Here is a 17,419-nt window from a genome sequence, read left to right as displayed (position 1 = left end):
ACGCAATCCGAAAGCATTCCTACTAAACATTCATGGCAAAGAAGACTGGGTCTCCATTGATCGTCCAAAACCTGCTTATCTCCTGTCAGATGACCCACCTACAGTTTTCCTCTCTCGATCAAGGCGCCCTATTTAACATGTACAGTATGTCATTTTTAGGGGGGGGGAGCCATGTACCACCCATGTGTTCACACGATCGTACATAGTAACGACATTTCTCTTTTTTGTACATATTATCCTTTGTATCTTCGCTCTCCACTCGCACCGACAGCAAAATGTATCGGCCTGTCTGCTTATTCCATTGTTAACTGTTAACAGAACCAGTTGCCGGTTGGACAAGAGGTAGCATGTTTGTATTTTGTAACTTTCTTGCCAGGACCTAGTGTGTATATATACTCGATGTGTCTATAATAAAGACTCAGTTGCATTCAACTCGCCTCAGACTCACAACCTACTCTTGGCTCACTACATATCTGATTAGTCAGGTGATCTGTACAAGACACACATAAAACATTATATATATATATATATATATATATATATATATATATATATATATATATATATATATATATATATATGTGTGTGTGTGTGTGTGTGTGTATTATATATATATATATATATATATATATATATATATATATATATATATATATATATATATATATATATATAATGCGTGTGTATCTAGTTAGATGTAAATAAAAAGATGGCAAGAACAAAAGAAACTTTAAGCTATTGTTTATCATATACGAAAGTGTTGTAACTTCTAATGACCAATCGTCATGAAATCATAATTCACGGTTGCTTGCTGGCCAAGCAGACAGCCACGAATGATAATTTCACTGGATATAAATAACATCATATGTCGTTGTCGTGAATCGTAATTAGCACCTTGCAAGGAAGAAGACTACCTTGCATCTATGAAGAAACTTATGTTACCATGCCTAGAGACCAACCTAGCCTTTCGCAAAAGCTTATAACATCAATCAGATAGATTTTACACCAAATTTAAGTATCTAATCATTTTTTATTGTGAAAAAACGTATGCATGTTCGTTAAGGAGTGGCACACGCAAGCATTGATGAAATTCAGTTTTGCCACCAGTAGGCCCATTGAACATTTGAGACAATGAGGAAAAGGATATGATAAAAGCTAATAAGAGAAAGGATGCGCTAATTGGTGTAATATTTTTCAATCATTCTTGTTTTGTTTTTGCCTGCAAATATCATTATTCTATTTACAAACATTTCTTGATATGAATAATGGACTGCAGAACTCTGTCACATACAAACTATAATCTGAAGGATAAATCTTGTGAATCACTAAACCTTATAATAATCTTCACACATTTCTTTATTAGTTATTATATAATGCATCACAATTGGATAATATGACAAGCTATGAGAGAGAGAGAGAGAGAGAGAGAGAGAGAGAGAGAGAGAGAGAGAGAGAGAGAGAGAGAGAGAGAGAGAGAGTAGTAGTAGTAGTAGTAGTAGTAGTAGTAGTAGTAAACAAAATTTTTGGTTAGATTCTTGGTGACAAGTTACCAAATAGTGTTCCCAAAATATCTTGTAAATATTAAAGTAGTTGAGTCACTCGTGTATATAGCAATAAGAGAATAAGCATCAGAGCTCGAAACAAATTCCATAAGAGCAAGCGTTCCAGCTTTACCTTACCTCCTTGCGGTAGGCTTCCCCTAAGTCAGTTGATCTGCCACAGAAATCTGATCGTTTACCCGCCTCCCACAGGCATTGATTTCACTTCCATGTTTGCCTCACCTGTCCTTAGGGTAAGAGTACTTTCCTTCTGTTGGTATAGGGTCAGGAAAGTTTATCCGGATGCACAACTTGACAGTGCTGGACGGTTCAGAATAAGCCGGGATTGTAACCCTAACCAATAGCCTGGTAAGGTACTAGGAAGGCGGCTAATATTTTTGACAAGATCTTGCAGAGTTTAAAAAAGTCTGACGAGACCATATGGACTCTTTCTAACCAACTAAGGTCTTTCAGTAATATTTATATTTTCATGTTTGGTTCCTGTGTTGCTTCAAGCCATAATTACCCTTCTCCTTTGTTCAAATGTTTTGAAAAATTATGAAACGGGAAGAGGGCAATAATGAAACCCCTTTTCCATTGACCTTCTAACTCTTCTTCCAACGGTGCATTCCTTCTGTTCGAAGGTACGTGTTGAGATTCATTGTAATTTGCGTGCATGCATATCTTGAGAGAAATAAGTAAATACAGGGAATTTATTTTAGTTTTTCCATTTTCCATTTTGTTCCGATCAGCACTTTTCATTGGGTGATCCTTAAACGACCGGACACGCTTTCCAAAACAGGAGTTCGAGTCCCATTGCCAACGCCGCTACCAGGAATCCCAAAGCCAGCAGGATGAAGGCTGCCTGAAATTAAAAGAAATTTATTTCTAATTTTGATAGATAAGAAAATATATTATTATAATCTTTTTGCAAAATTTCATGCACTTGACAATTATCCGCTATGGATAGGCCATTCGTTAAGTAATTTGATGCGCCTGTTATGTTCTCAATTTGCTTAATGCAATATGTTATTATAATTATTATTATTATTATTATTATTATTATTATTATTATTGGCTAAGCTACAACCCTAATAGGAAAAGCCCGATGCTATAACCCCAAGGCCTCCAACATGGAAAAATAACCCTGTGAGGAAAGGAAATAAACTACAAGAGAAGTAATAAACAATTAAATAAAATATTTTAAGAACATTATTGACATTACAATCTATCTTTCATATATAAACTATATAAAATTCAAAATAAAACAAGAGGAAGAGAAATAAGATAGAATAGTATGCCAGAGTGTATCCTCAAGCAAGAGAACTCTATTCCAAGGCACAATGGCTATGGTACTAGCCCACTCTAGAGAACAATGGTTTAATTTTGGAGTTTTCTTCTCCTAGAAGAACTGTTTACCATAGCTAAAGTCTCTTCTGTCCTTACTAAGAGGAAAGTAGTCACTGAATGATTACAATGCGCGAAGAAAGATTGTTTGGCAATCTCAGTGTTATCAGGTGTATGAGCACAGAGGAGAATGTGGAAAGAATAGGCCATACTGTTCGGTGTAGGTGTAAAGAAAAGGAAAATGAACCGTAACCAGAGAAGGGATCCAATGGGGTACTGTCTGGCCAGCCAAAGGACCCAAAACTAATCAAGCGTAGTATCTCAACAGGTGGTTGGTGCCCCGGCCAACCTACTGTTTTATTTGATTGCATTCATAAATGTAGGCTACGAAAATAACATAAGTATGCTATACATGGATATACTAATAAGAATAGTAAGTACTATAGATAAATAAGGTTATGATGTAACGCAGATAAATGTACACATTTTCCATCGTTGGACTCAATATTTGGAAAATAATAAGTCTAATTATTATTATCATAATTATTATTATTATTATTATTATCATTATCATAATTATTATTATCATTATCATAATTATTATCATTATCATAATCATTATTATCATTATCACAATTATTATTATCATTATCATAATTATTATTGTCATAATTATTATTATTATTATCATAATTATTATTATTATTATTATTATTATTATTATTATTATTATTATTATTATTATTATTATTATTGTCATCGTAATCGTCATCGTCATTGTTATTGTTATTATTATTGTTGTTGCTATTATTATTATTATTATTATTATTATTATTATTGTTGTTGTTGTTGTTGTTGTTCTTCTTCTTATTATTATTACTATTATTATTATATTATTATCATCATCATCATCATCATTATTATTATTATTATTATTATTATTATTATTATTATTATTATTATTATCATTATTATTATTATTATTCAACAGACGAAAATATTCTTAAGAATCCAATCTAAATAGCCACAAACAGGCAAATTGAACCTTGTTATTTTAAAATCCCAATAACTTTAAAGAAAGAAAATATAGACAACGAGGAAACATGATATAAGTGATTCATGTGAGTGACAAATCATTTGTTTAGTATTTCCCTTCCTGACGACACCGACCTGTAAGTGCCTGATGGTGATGGGTGTAGGTCCGCCGTCGGCCTCCCCGTCCTCCTCAGTGAGCTTCCTCCCAAGGGCCACCTTCAGCACCTGGTCGTCAGCCCACTTCATGATAAGTCCGCCCTCCGTCATGTACGATATCCTGGCAACAAAAGAAAAAAAAAATGTGTATAGAAGACTAGTGAACAGTTTTATTTTTTCATTTTTACAAATTATTGTGGAATGCACAAGGTCGCCATTGTTTGTCGCAAGTGTCTTTCATCCTTATCAAGGTAAGAGCATTAGGCCTAAGCTAAGATAAGCTGTTATCCTTAATTCGGAAATGAGGCTTTAGCACCACTGGAAGGAAAGAGAGAAGGCAAAACAGTAATGTTTCTTTTTCAATACTATTAAAAATTGATTTTTTTTTCTGGAATTCTTAAACGAACTCATTGGTTGAGAGTTATTTATATTCAAATGTCGAAATGTGCGTACAATAAGAGCAAAAACAATCGTAAATCTATAATTGAGTAAAATTCAAATGAAATCAAAACTAAGCAGTTTGGTTGGCGGGAGGCACATTACTTCATTGGGACATGGAAAGGTAAATAATACGGTAATCTAAAGGGGAAAGTAAGGGGCATAGCCCCCGTTTTGGAAAGTAGGTAAGGATATGGCTCCCACGTTAGGTTAGGTGGGGGGAGGGGGGACATTAGGGTAGGTGGAGTTCTTGTGTCCGTTTGTAAAATGTGGTTTTTCAGTATGTCCCAATGAACTTCAGATTCTAAGGAAAAATATTCTTGGGTTCACAAGTTCAACCAAAAACTTAAATGCTATATTATTTCATTGCCAAGAAATGTAAGACTGCCGGTACCATAGGGTGGTCTATGATTGAGGAATATACAGTCTGTTGTCTAAGCCATTATGGGCTAATTACACTTTGTGATACAAGTCTTCAATAAACCCTTATATTTAGATACGTGGGTGCTTTGCAAAAGTTTTCAAATCATATTTACTTTATAAAGTCAACAATATTCCCTACATTCTAAACCACCATATATGATGCACAACTAAGAACTAGAACAATGGAGTCTTACGTATGTCTCATTAAAAAAAAAGTTTTCATTAGACTACTACTGTTAACTTTACATTTGATTATGAGAACCGGTTTGTTTCTAACCTATATGTGTGATTAGTTGGCAGAGAGAATCATATGAGAGGGGTCGAGTAATGAATTGGTATTTGGCAAGTATTACTATTTTTAATAAAGCAGACTCATCAAACTACTGACACGCACAGCTAGTCTCATGGGTTTGATCAACAGAATTTACCGTTAGCACTCAAACACAGTAGTAAGACCAAGATGAAAAACTGGGTCTATTGGTGCGAGGAGTTAGCAGGGCAATGATGGGAAATAAAAGGAAGAGAGCAATGTAGCAGCAAAATAAACAAGTGAATTGATATATTAATAAATTTAACTTGGTGCTATGACTCCATAAGTTGCTTTGGATACACTGAGCAAGAAAGCAATGACCCCAGATGTGCGCATGCGCACGATTATCACCAACACCTTTCCAGTTTTCTGATTCCCCTTGATTGTGTCTGTGACTCTGGGAGACCACTTACATTTTGTTGAACTTTCCCATGAATGGAGTGCCGCTGAAGCAAACGAGTCCGTAACCTTGAGGGTAGAAGGATTGCTTGGCCATATGGAACTTGTCGGCACCTCTCATGGTGGCACGGATCCGCGAGTTGAACTGTGCATTCACAAAGATCACTTTATGGGAAATGATCTGCAAAAGATGAAATTGCTTCGTGAAAATGTGCAAGAGAGAAATTGTATTTTGGCGTTATTTTCTTTACTATCATTTTATCTTAGAATAAGTTATTGGTAAACTTTGTAAGTCCACAAGGGTCTCGCGCAAGTGGCAATTGGTCACAATGAAACCGGGGAGTCGCTGGCAAAGACAGTAAAGGAATATGAATTGGGAAAATTTCAATGTTTGGGAGACTATTTTGTTTGGTTTTTACCTTTTTCGCACGTTTTAGTCAATATTACTCAGTAATTAATGTTTTTTTTTTTTATTATACCATTATATATATCTTGTCTCATTTCTATCATATTAGCAGTAAAGAATTTTTTTTATGAAGATTTTCTTGTCATGACGTTATTATCAGTTTGGTAGATTATCCTTTAGAATCAAAAGAGATAAAAACTCATATGCCTTACATGTTCATGTGTCAACATGGCATCGATGGTCAATAGCGTATTTTGGGCCTTAACACACGGATGTGTAAGGCTCAATTGTGTATATTATTTGGATTTGTTGCTCAAACATATCAATTCATAAAATGTCACTATATAAGTTCACACATTCAACACCACTTGAATTACCTGACAGTATTATTTGTGGTGTCATATGATATCATTGTGACGTCCATTACTGTGTGGAAATGTCCTTATTGAATTGGCAAAAAAAAAAAAAAAAAAAAAAAAAAATCTTGGTATTGAACAAAACTCTAAACCATGAATATTTGAATTAGAAAATTTTTTCCCCTAAAAGTTATTGACAGCATAATCTGACAGATTGTTAAAGTTCGCCAGAAAGTGAACAGTTTATTTTAGATAACCATGATTTGGAAACCCTTTATCCAAAATAATAATTTAACATTATATGTCTGAAAGTACTTGATTTTGACAGAGAACGACAGTTATTTAATTTTGTAAGGCAGATTTTTTAAGTTACTGTGTCAGACGTAAGATATCGCACCTGAGTTGGTAAGAGTTTAGCAAAACTAAGTTAGTTTAGATAATTAATAATAAAAACAATATATATATATATATATATATATATATATATATATATATATATATATATATATATATATATATATATATATATATGGAAAATTAGTCTATTTCGAAACACTTTCTTTGACATTGGATACTTTTGTCAAAATGCAGTATCCATTTGGGATATGTTTTGAATTTTCCCACTAGTAACATATGCTACTCTATTGATGACAGTGGTCCACTTCAGGGGGAAAGTAAACACTTATAGCAAGAAAAATTAATATTTTATCAATTATTAATCATGAATTCTTATCTATCTGAGTGATCAGATAAATTCTTTAGGCATCAATGGGATATCAGGTAATGTGGACACCTATAAAATCCTCCTTTCAAGAAATGTACTGCCTAGGAATGACCCCAGTAATGGTTTCCATTACCACATTTCTTCAGGATCTCCAAATCCTTCTCTCCTTGTGATATCTTCTTCAAGAGAGGACGAGAGTTCAGAGGAAACTTACCTTGTCAAATCCTTCGTCAGGTCCAGGAAAGAAGCTCTGGGACCTGTCTTTATGATTGAACAGCTGCCAAATCTCCTTGTAGATGCCATCTTTGGCTTCCTGTGGATAATAATTCAATAAAAGAAGGTTTTCTTGCTCCATTGCTAACGATATCTCAAACAAAGTGACAAGGAACCGTCTTTTCTAAGAATTAGTAAGCTTCACCATGACTATTCCAGTCTTATAACCCTCTTCCATAAAACGGATTTAGTGTCGGGAAAAAACTATCTGAAGCTTTGCAGACGTTGATTATTTGCCTAACCCTTTTTTATACATGAGTGTTTGTTACTAGACAAGAGTCCAGATAACAGAGGAGGTTTAGATGTAAACTGGCTGATTCAGTTACCTTGAAAAGCATCTCAGTGCTCGAATCGCTGACTGTACCAACTGTGGCGCCCTGTTTTACAGCATCAGGCAAATCAGTCAGGTAATCAATGGGCTTCTCGAAGGCTGGGGTTACCAGCACGGCTGTTAGTGTCCCAGAGTACAATACTGAAAACATAAAAAAATGTGTAAGACTGGAAATGAATATGAGTAAAACTAAGATTATGTTCAATGAACGAACCTTCAGGATAGGCAGTAGGCTAAGTGTTCCCCCAGAACATGAAACCAAAATTAAAAGAAGGATAAGCATGGGATGGAGAGCTTTTGGTAAAGAAAAGGAGATTATGAAATTCAAAATGCTACTTTTTCTAAAAAGAAAAGTACTTAATTAGATAGCCTTACCAATATTAACTTATGCATCGGAAACTTGGAGCCTTAGTAAAGCCTTGAAACATAAGCTAGTTACAACTCAAAGAGCAATGGAAAGAATATTGATGGGAATAGCAAAAAAGTACAGAATGGATATGAGAACAAATAAAGTAGAGGATAGTTTATCGTGTAAAAAAAAAAGAAATGGAGATGGGCAGGACATATAATGAGTAAGAAAGATCATAGATAGACATTAAGAACAACAGATTGCGAAAGAAGCAAGGTAAGGAAGAGAAGATGATAGATTAGCGAGCTAAGAAAATCTACGGGTATAGACTTGCATAGAAAGACCAAAAACAGACGTCAGCAGAAGGATATGCCTGAGGATTTGTCCTGCAGTTGACCAGTTACAGTTACTATATATATATATATATATATATATATATATATATATATATATATATATATATATACATACATACACACACACATATATATATATATATATATATATATATATATATATATATATATATATATATAATGTGTATATATATAATGAGTGTGTACACACGTGCATGTATGTGCAAGCGGAGAAAATTGTGCTCTTCAAAGGTCAGTACGTGTACTTTTTATATAAATATAATCATGTATAAATAAGCTTTTATGTGAAAGGTTTATAAAAAAAGTATTTGGTATTTTAGACACAGCTGTGGATTTAGCGAATATAATCAATATAGCCTTTATGAGAATATGAATATACAGTATATTATTTTCGCCATAAGACTTACCAAGTACGTTAAAGCAGAATAGGTACCATCCCAAAAAGGTGAACTTATGAGCCCAGAAATCTTCAGAAAGACCGTTATTCTGAACCACGAGACTCCTGAATAAATTGAAGGAAGAGTCCTGCAGGTTATAGTGCGGCCCTGTGTCCTTTCCCAGTATCCTCCTCATAAACCAAGTTTCCAGAGAAACCACAGGGCCGATGGCCAAGGCTGAGATCACGATGCACAGCCAAACCTGAGGGATTTTTTATTTGAAATAAAAAAGAAAATCTCATTATGAATCTGCTGTCAGCGCAAATGGCATCACTTGTAAGCCTATTATTTTTTTTCTAATAGAGAGTGGTGAGGCCTAATGTAAGGAAATAAAGTAAAATATAAATCAAAACCTAATATCAAATGAATGGAAAGTGTCTAAATACTATGCACCATTAAGAGAGCACTTAAATTAGAACTGGAAGGTCTTAGCTTAGAAACTTTGCCATAGCCTAGGTTTAAACATTCATGTTTTATGCTAGAAAGCTAAATACGTCACTTGAGATGACCCAGCAACCACAAATAGAGGCAAATGGAAACAAATGAGTTGAACAATCAGTGATCTGGTGAATTGAAGGGGGTAATAAAGTTGGTGGATGTCTGGGTGTTTAAAAAAGACTGCAAAAACCTGAATTTGGACTTTCTTGATAACGAATTTGAAATTCTTAGTGAGTGCAAAACACACGCGAATAATTTTAACATTGAAATGATTTCAATTATTTTCATGCAGCATAACGAGTAAATACTGTTATACTTTACCATTGGGGAAAAAGGCGAGAAAGCCGCAAAGGCCTTGTTTTTCTCAGCAGGAGCAGCTGAGACCAGCGTCATCGATTCCATGAAATACGGCCTAGTGAAGTCAATCACGGTTTCTCGTAAAGCTGAAGAGAGTATTTGTTCAAGGTTAATGCAATCCATTTACATCTGTCAGCGAAATCTACTAAATATATTTAGTTTGGTAAACAGAACTACTAAAAGATAACATCAAACGTCTTCTAGAATCTTGTCTCCATATTGGAAGTTGTGGGACCTTGTTGGCAATCAAGATTTGTACAAAGTGAAAGGTCTTCGAAACTCTAACTGGAATTTTGAAGCGTCATTAAATATCCAGATTTCTTTTGTTGTATTTTCATATTTTTGTTGTTAAAAATATCTCCAAAATCTCATGTTTGTTACATTTTATATTTAGATTACTTCTAATTTTCTTTTATATAATTTCTCTGTAGAGATGTCCTGATGAAAGCCATTAGTATCTGGCAGTACAGTTACACACTCTTCTTTCAAAACTCTAGTTTTGAAGACAAGAAAAAAAAAAAAAAAAAAAAAAAAAAAAAAAAAAAAAACCTAGAATAAGATCATAAATGCCACAAGCGCTTTAGCAAAATATATATATATATATATATATATATATATATATATATATATATATATATATATATATATATATATATATATATTTTATATATATATATATATATATATATATATATATATATATATATATATATATATATATATATATATATATATATATATATATATACAATGCACACGTTTTTATGCTTTCTGCTGAGTTTATTTACACGTTTATAGTCTATCAGAACGATTTGTGTATGCAAAATCTAGTGGCCTTGAAAAGGTGCAAATGTGTCCATTACTACCAAAGTTAAAGTGGCTTTTATGATCAACGTATATTTATTTACAATGCATCTCGCATAATGTAATACAGCCCAATTCTTGCCACCACTAGCCAACAGGCAAAGACGACCCTGTGACTGTCACATCTGTCCTATTAAACTCTACTGTTCTTTCACGAGATTGCCGGCTTAAATTTTACACAAGTGCATGAACTACTTCACCTAAACTTTGAAAATATGTTAAATGATGAAGCCAGAGCGAGTGGTAGATGAAACCTATCTCAGATGTAGCCTAGGCCTACCTGTGACGGTGATTTCGCAGATGGCGATGTGGGCGTTCCTCCTGGCCACTTCCCCGATCATTCCAGTTATTGTTCCGTCTGGAAGGGGACCTCCCCACTTCCCGTCTGCTGGTTTCATGACTCTGTACCTGCAGGGACACAGAACAGCAAACCCTAATTTCAAATAGCTTAGACCTACACAGCTAATGAAAAGAGGGCCAGATACTGTTCGGTGTAGACGACATCACACAATAACATACAAGTCCATGTACTCAAGAGTCCTCTTCAAAAAGATACCGGATACTAAGTTAAGCACAATGAAAATACAAACGGGAGAAACTCACGTGAAGTTGAGAGCGTCTCCAAGAGCGTCCATAAAGTTGATGTCAATTCCCGAATCAGGAATGTAGGTCCCGTTGTCGAATTCCTTCATTCCAAAGAACGGGATGTTGTTGTTAGCCGTCACGGTCAGTTCCCGTCCTCCGAAGTCCGAGTAAGTTTCGTCCAAATCTTGAAATAACTCCAAGGACACTTTTCTCACCTTCGCGTCATTAGGGTTCCACGAACCGACGTCTTCCAATCTGATTTTCAAATGAAAAAAATGTGTTTTAAGATTTATACTTAATCATTAGGGGCGAATTTTCTTTATTCAAAAACTCCGATTGAATGTAAAATTGTGGTTTGTGCCTAATATCACATTCTTTATTTGTTGACATATGCGATAAAATTTCCACAGTATATCGTAGGCGCTGAGAGGTGGAATGCTGGAAATTGGAAACACTTTTTGTTCGGAAAAAAATATTGCTTATTTTTAATTCAAAATTCGTTGCAGAAATGCAACGAACGTTTATATAAAAGAATATTATAGGTATATTAGAAATGAAACTATAAGAGAGATTACTCGAGTATCATTTGTGGATGAGACCATGATGAGAGGTAGATGGAGATGCATGCTCTTCGCCTAGGAGGAATTTTTCCTCCAAGCTCTTCGCACTCCCCAAGAGAGATTAGTTCACCAAACGTTTAATTGGGCTCCTCAAGGCACTAGAAGAATTGGAAGACCCAGCCCTACATGGCTTAGGATTATAAAGCGCGAAGTAGGAGATGATGAATGGGGAAGCATTGAATTAAAAGCTGAAAACAGAGACGACTGGTGAACTCTAACCGAGGATATGTATATATATATATATATATATATATATATATATATATATATATATATATATATATATATATATATATATATATATATATATATATATATATATATATACTTTTTCTACTTAAGGAGGTTTAATCACATATTCTCAAACGGAATTCCTAGCAAATATGTTGACAAAACTTAAATCATTAACTCATGAGTTACTTTTTCGTTCTGCTCAGGACAAAGTTTCCTCACCGGCCTCTTTCCACCCGGCTGTTTACTCTCTTTAAAATGGCCTTATTTGCTTTCCTCACTCATTGAGGGAAGAACTCCACTGTGTTAAAACCAAAATTTCTTGTCAAATATCTAATTACAAAATTGACAATGATGTAGCATTTTGTTCTTACTATCTCTAAGAGAATCGCTGTTAGGTTGTTCATCATAGTAAAAGTTAATACATTTCACAGAAAATAAACCAATACAAGTAAATACATTTTAAATAAAATAAACCAATACAAGTGAATACATTTCAAAGAAAATAAACCAATACGAGTAAATACATTTCAAAGAAAATAAACTAATACAAGTAAATACATTTTAAATAAAATAAACCAATACAAGTAAATACATTTCAAAGAAAATAAACCAATACAAGTAAATACATTTTAAATAAAATAAACCAATACAAGTAAATACATTTCAAATAAAATAAACTAATCCAAGCAAATACATTTCAACGAAAATAACCTAATACAAGTAAATACGTTTCAATAAGAATAAACTAATCCAAGGAAATACATTTCAAAGAAATAAACTACAATGCGCAATGCAATCTGACCTGATTTTCCCATCCTTGCGTATTGTTGACTTCCGAAATGTGTATTGACCCGATTTCCTTATTTGCACCAGAAGGACCTGCAAAAGGAGTCTCGGTTTCAGGAAATGGTACAAAATAATTTCTCTCTCTCTCTCTCTCTCTCTCTCTCTCTCTCTCTCTCTCTCTCTCTCTCTCTCTCTCTCTCTCTCTCTCTCTATATATATATATATATATATGCATGTGTGTGTATGTATGTATGTATGTATGTATGTATGTATGTATGTACGTATGTGTAAATATCAAGCACAATGGCATTTAATACCGAATTCTATCTAGGGAATATATATCCACTGGAATTAATTTTTACCATAAAAGTGAATTATAGTGGATATATATTCCCAAGATAGAATTTAGTATCAAATGCCATTGTGATTGATTTTTACATTGATTGAAATCACGGGTGTTAGTAATATATATTCATATATATATATATATATATATATATATATATATATATATATATATATATATGTGTGTGTGTGTGTGTGTGTGTGTGTGTGTGTGTGTGTGTGTGTGTGTATGTGTGTACATACATAAATAGGGTAAAATTCTGGGGTATTATAAGGGAGTAGTTGAGGAACACCCGGGAAGTTCGAATAGATGATCAACAGAAGTATTGAGAAAAAGTCTCTTGTTTCCAAGAAGCGAGAAAGTTGGTGTAAGATAAAGGAGAATGGCGCAGTGTATGCAGGGGATTCGACGCACTGCTGGTGATGCATTGATCTAGGTGCAGATATAATCTAGTCGTATTATTGTTATCATTATTAATATTATTACTTGCTAAGCTACAAGCCACAGTCGTCTCAAATTAATCATCATGAAAGTCATCGTCGTCTTCAAAGTGGTTGGAAAAGCAGGATGCTATAAGCCCAGGAGCTCCAACAGGGAAAATAACCCATTGAGGAAAGGAAACAAGGAAAAATAATATATCTTAAGAACAGTAACAACATTAAATGGAGGTATTTTTCACAAAGTGTTTGTTCCTGATCCACGACCCAAGTGAGAGTGTGGCAAACACCTTTCATCTACTTTCTTTCGCTGACATAATCTTGTGTTAAGGGAAAGTGCTTGATCTTAAAGAAAATGTATGCATAAATGTGTGTGCGTATGTGTGTGTGAAAAATACATTTCCCTTTTTTTGAAATAATTTTGTGTAAGTTCAATTTTCCTATCCGTTTTCTTTAATTATCCAACACAGGAATGATTAGAACTTCTTTTTAATCCTCATTTTAAGAATAGCAATCCTACAGACATCCTCCGACGATTCCTTCCAGCAAAGGATACCACCCTTTCTTCTTTCCTTATTTATTTCCTTCTTTCCTTCCTTCCTTCCTTTCTTCTTTCCTTATATATTACCTTCATTCCTTCCTCCTCCCGTCCATTGCTTAACTCACCGCAGATCCTTCCCTGACAAGGTCCAGGATGACCTTAGCCACTCCTTCTTCCCAGGTCAGGACGATCCACCAGTTCGAAGGATTCTCCAGGCTCTCAGCAGCGACCTACATTTACCATCAAGGAATGAAACGTATTTCAGATTAGGCGTTAGAAATGGCATCGAAATTTTGAGAGAGAGAGAGAGAGAGAGAGAGAGAGAGAGAGAGAGAGAGAGAGAGAGAGAGAGAGAGAGAGAGAGAGAGAGAGCGAGCTATATTTCTTTAACTTTTTTGTTTTTCTTTATTTCCTAACACCATTATGTTCTTGGAAATTAAAGGCTCTCTCCATTTTGCATTTTTCAAAAACAAACAAATCACTTAATGTTGTTGGTATAAGAATACGAATAATTATGAGGATAATTATTAGTAGGTTAATGCATCATTACGACTACTACAACTGGAATAATAATAATAATAATAATAATAATAATAATAATAATAATAATAATAATAATAATAATAATAATAATAATGAACACCAGAGAGATTAATTTGTGTGACCTTTTGGAAAACCTGGGCAACATTCGCCCTCGAACAGAGGAGGAGGATGTGGCGCCTCCCGACCTGGCTTCCCGTCAGCGGCGCCCTCAGGACCTCCACGAAGTCCTCCAAGTCATCGGAGTATTCTATCACTGCGACCTTCGTCCCGCTGCTCGAGTAGGACTTCAAAAGGTCGTCCAGACCTGAAAGATTCATTTCATTTCCTGACATTTCTGGTATTTGAGGGATATGGCTCAGCGCTGGGACCGGGGAGGCCATGCAACGTCGAGATGATCATAAGGAGGGGGGGGGGCGTGGGCGGGGGTCTCTCATTGGTAATATGAAGTCAAATTTGAAAGAGGTTAATTAGCCAGATAAAAAAAGAAAGAAAAAAAAAACAGAGGGAGAGTAAAAGTCTAAAAAGTGGGTGTAGTTAGGGGCCGAAGAGACGCTTCAAAGACCATTTAGTAATGCTTACAGTACACCGTGTAACCTGTGCTGAAGGCACTAAACGCCCCCCCCCCCCTCCCTCCCGCTTTAAGGGTACGAGCTTTAGAATAATTTTCCCAAATCTGTTTTGTCAGACTTTTCAAATCGGTAGCTTTGATTTTGAAAGTTAATTATTGTAAGCTTCGGAAATCTTTTTCTCTCTCCGTATTCCCTAACAATTATATCCAATAATTCAATGGGCAGATTTATTACTTTTATTGGATGCAAAACCCATCAGTATGTTTCCTTTCATTTCATTTCCGTTTTGCTTCATTTTCAAGGATGAGCTAGATCAGAGTAGGCTTACCATATTTCCCAATTCATTAACATAACCATTTAAAAGCAAAAAGCAAATGTCAGGATGCCAGAAAACCTCAAATCAATCAACCAATCTATCATACGTTCCCTTCATCGTTGACAAATCATAAAAACTCTTTTTACGATAGTCCTCTGAGGAAGATTTTCGGCCTAGAGCTGAGAGAGAGAGAGAGAGAGAGAGAGAGAGAGAGAGAGAGAGAGAGAGAGAGAGAGAGAGAGAGAGAGAGAGAGAGAGAGAGAGAATTTGCCTTAATTTTTGTATTTGCCTTTTTAGCGTCCTCTAAAAATTTAGTTGTTTCAAAGAAATTTTATGAAGAAAGAATTTAAAAGCTAAGGATGATTTTATGTCGATGTGCATTGAAGTACAAACGTGGTGTTATATTATCATCATTATCATCAACTGATTAAGGTAGGCACTTTCGGAGTGATTCCTTAAAGTGGCTGGGATCAAATAAAGCCAGTCGTCTGATTGTGTGAGACGAGAGTGGCGATGAAAGATAGGAAATAGGAATAAAACTCAAACATGTCAAAACAAAGAAAACGGACTGAATGTTTCACTGTTTCCAGAATATTCCCTATATAATAAACAAAAAGCGTCTGTATATATATATATATATATATATATATATATATATATATATATATATATATATATATATATATATATATATATATATATATATATATATATACATATATATATTCGGTCAGGCCAGCTCTTCACGCCCCTCGAGTAGAGAAGAAAGGGAGTACAGTAATCATATCCATATCCTGGTTTGAGGGGTGTGCGCATGAATGAATATCTATTTGAATATTTAGCTGCAATTTCATTACGGATCGCGTACACTAGTCTTCTGTAACTTACATGTTAGGCAAAATGAAATCAGCCCTCAAGAGAAAAATAAAAGATGGGAGTAAATGAGGAATTAGGGAGAAATGGAAACATTTAAATGCCATACAAAATAAGTAAAGGAAAATGGAACTTAATCACTCTCAAAACTTCAAGAAAAAGGCAGAATGCTAAACCCGCATCAACAAATTATTATTAAGACCCTTGAGAATTTTCCATAAGTTTTCCATGCTGTAGCATGAAACTTCCGGAATTCAGTTATGGAAAGGAAATGAAAGAACATATTTCAAACCTTTGTAATCTCCATCGTAGAGAAGATATAACTGATGAGGAGGCGACTGTGAAAGGAGGAACTTGAGGAACTGTGTCATCGTGTCCGGTATCATAATTGCCTCTGCAATGGTTGTGGAAAACTGTGGCATCGTGTGGACCATCACCGTTTTCTCTGTGCTGTTAGAAATGATTTGGGTTATTATTACACATACAATAAGTATTGGATCTTTTGACCCAAGAAGCAGAAGGTGATATCTACCTGGAAGGAACATTGAGGGAGACAAATAACAAAAGGGGAAAGCAAAATAAGGAAATTGAATAATAAACTCAGACTAGAAATAGGAAACAAACCAATAAGACTGCTAATTTTCTTCAGGTATATAGACTTATTGAAATTGCTATTCGTTTAGTAAGTAAAAGTTGACATAGGAATATGGTACAGGTGAAGAAGATTACGGACTGAGATCAGAAAAATACACATATAAAAATATATGCAAAAATTGCAGCCGTTTCTAGGCCACTGCAGGACAAAGGCCTCAGACATGTCATTTCATATCTGGGGTTTGGCTATTTAATCACCACTCTGGCCATTGCAGATTGGTGATGGTGGGATACTTTAGTCAGATTGCTCACAGTAACCCCGTATAGGTAACCATGACTAGTATATACTTTCTGAGTGGCGATATCTTAACGGGGTGAAAGGGTTTGGGTATCGCCATATGCTCAGCAAAGTTGTAC

At 34.7% G+C, this 17,419-nt stretch overlaps 1 protein-coding gene across 1 annotated transcript; it reads right to left on the bottom strand.

Annotated features, from left to right (window-relative positions):
* Positions 1 to 1,512: 1,512 nt before the first annotated feature.
* Positions 1,513 to 16,848, bottom strand: LOC137640655 (glutamate receptor ionotropic, delta-1-like). Its single transcript, XM_068373155.1, has 13 exons — positions 16,701 to 16,848; positions 14,773 to 14,954; positions 14,233 to 14,337; positions 12,800 to 12,876; positions 11,162 to 11,398; positions 10,839 to 10,966; positions 9,659 to 9,780; positions 8,870 to 9,101; positions 7,732 to 7,877; positions 7,347 to 7,445; positions 5,661 to 5,827; positions 4,056 to 4,197; positions 1,513 to 2,403 (listed from the first exon to the last, which is right to left on the bottom strand). The coding sequence occupies exons 1-13, from the start codon at positions 16,840 to 16,842 to the stop codon at positions 2,311 to 2,313; spliced, it is 1,872 nt and encodes a 623-aa protein (XP_068229256.1). The 5' UTR covers positions 16,843 to 16,848; the 3' UTR covers positions 1,513 to 2,310.
* Positions 16,849 to 17,419: the final 571 nt, after the last annotated feature.

The sequence above is a fragment of the Palaemon carinicauda genome, chromosome 5 (genome assembly GCF_036898095.1).
Source record: "Palaemon carinicauda isolate YSFRI2023 chromosome 5, ASM3689809v2, whole genome shotgun sequence".
Taxonomy (NCBI): Eukaryota; Metazoa; Arthropoda; class Malacostraca; order Decapoda; family Palaemonidae; genus Palaemon; species Palaemon carinicauda.
The sequence above is the reverse complement of the archived record's forward strand: the minus strand, read 5'-3'. Positions and strand labels throughout refer to the sequence as shown.

Bases quoted from the DNA above. Each gene is read 5' to 3' on its own strand.
- LOC137640655 (XM_068373155.1), bottom strand. From the start codon at position 16,842: ATGGTCCACACGATGCCACAGTTTTCCACAACCATTGCAGAGGCAATT. The intron at 11,399-12,799 runs GTCAGATTGCAT...TTTGAAAATCAG, and splicing joins CGCAAGGATGGGAAAATCAG to ATTGGAAGACGTCGGTTCGT. The intron at 4,198-5,660 runs GTAAGTGGTCTC...TTTTGTTGCCAG, and splicing joins ATGGGAAAGTTCAACAAAAT to GATATCGTACATGACGGAGG.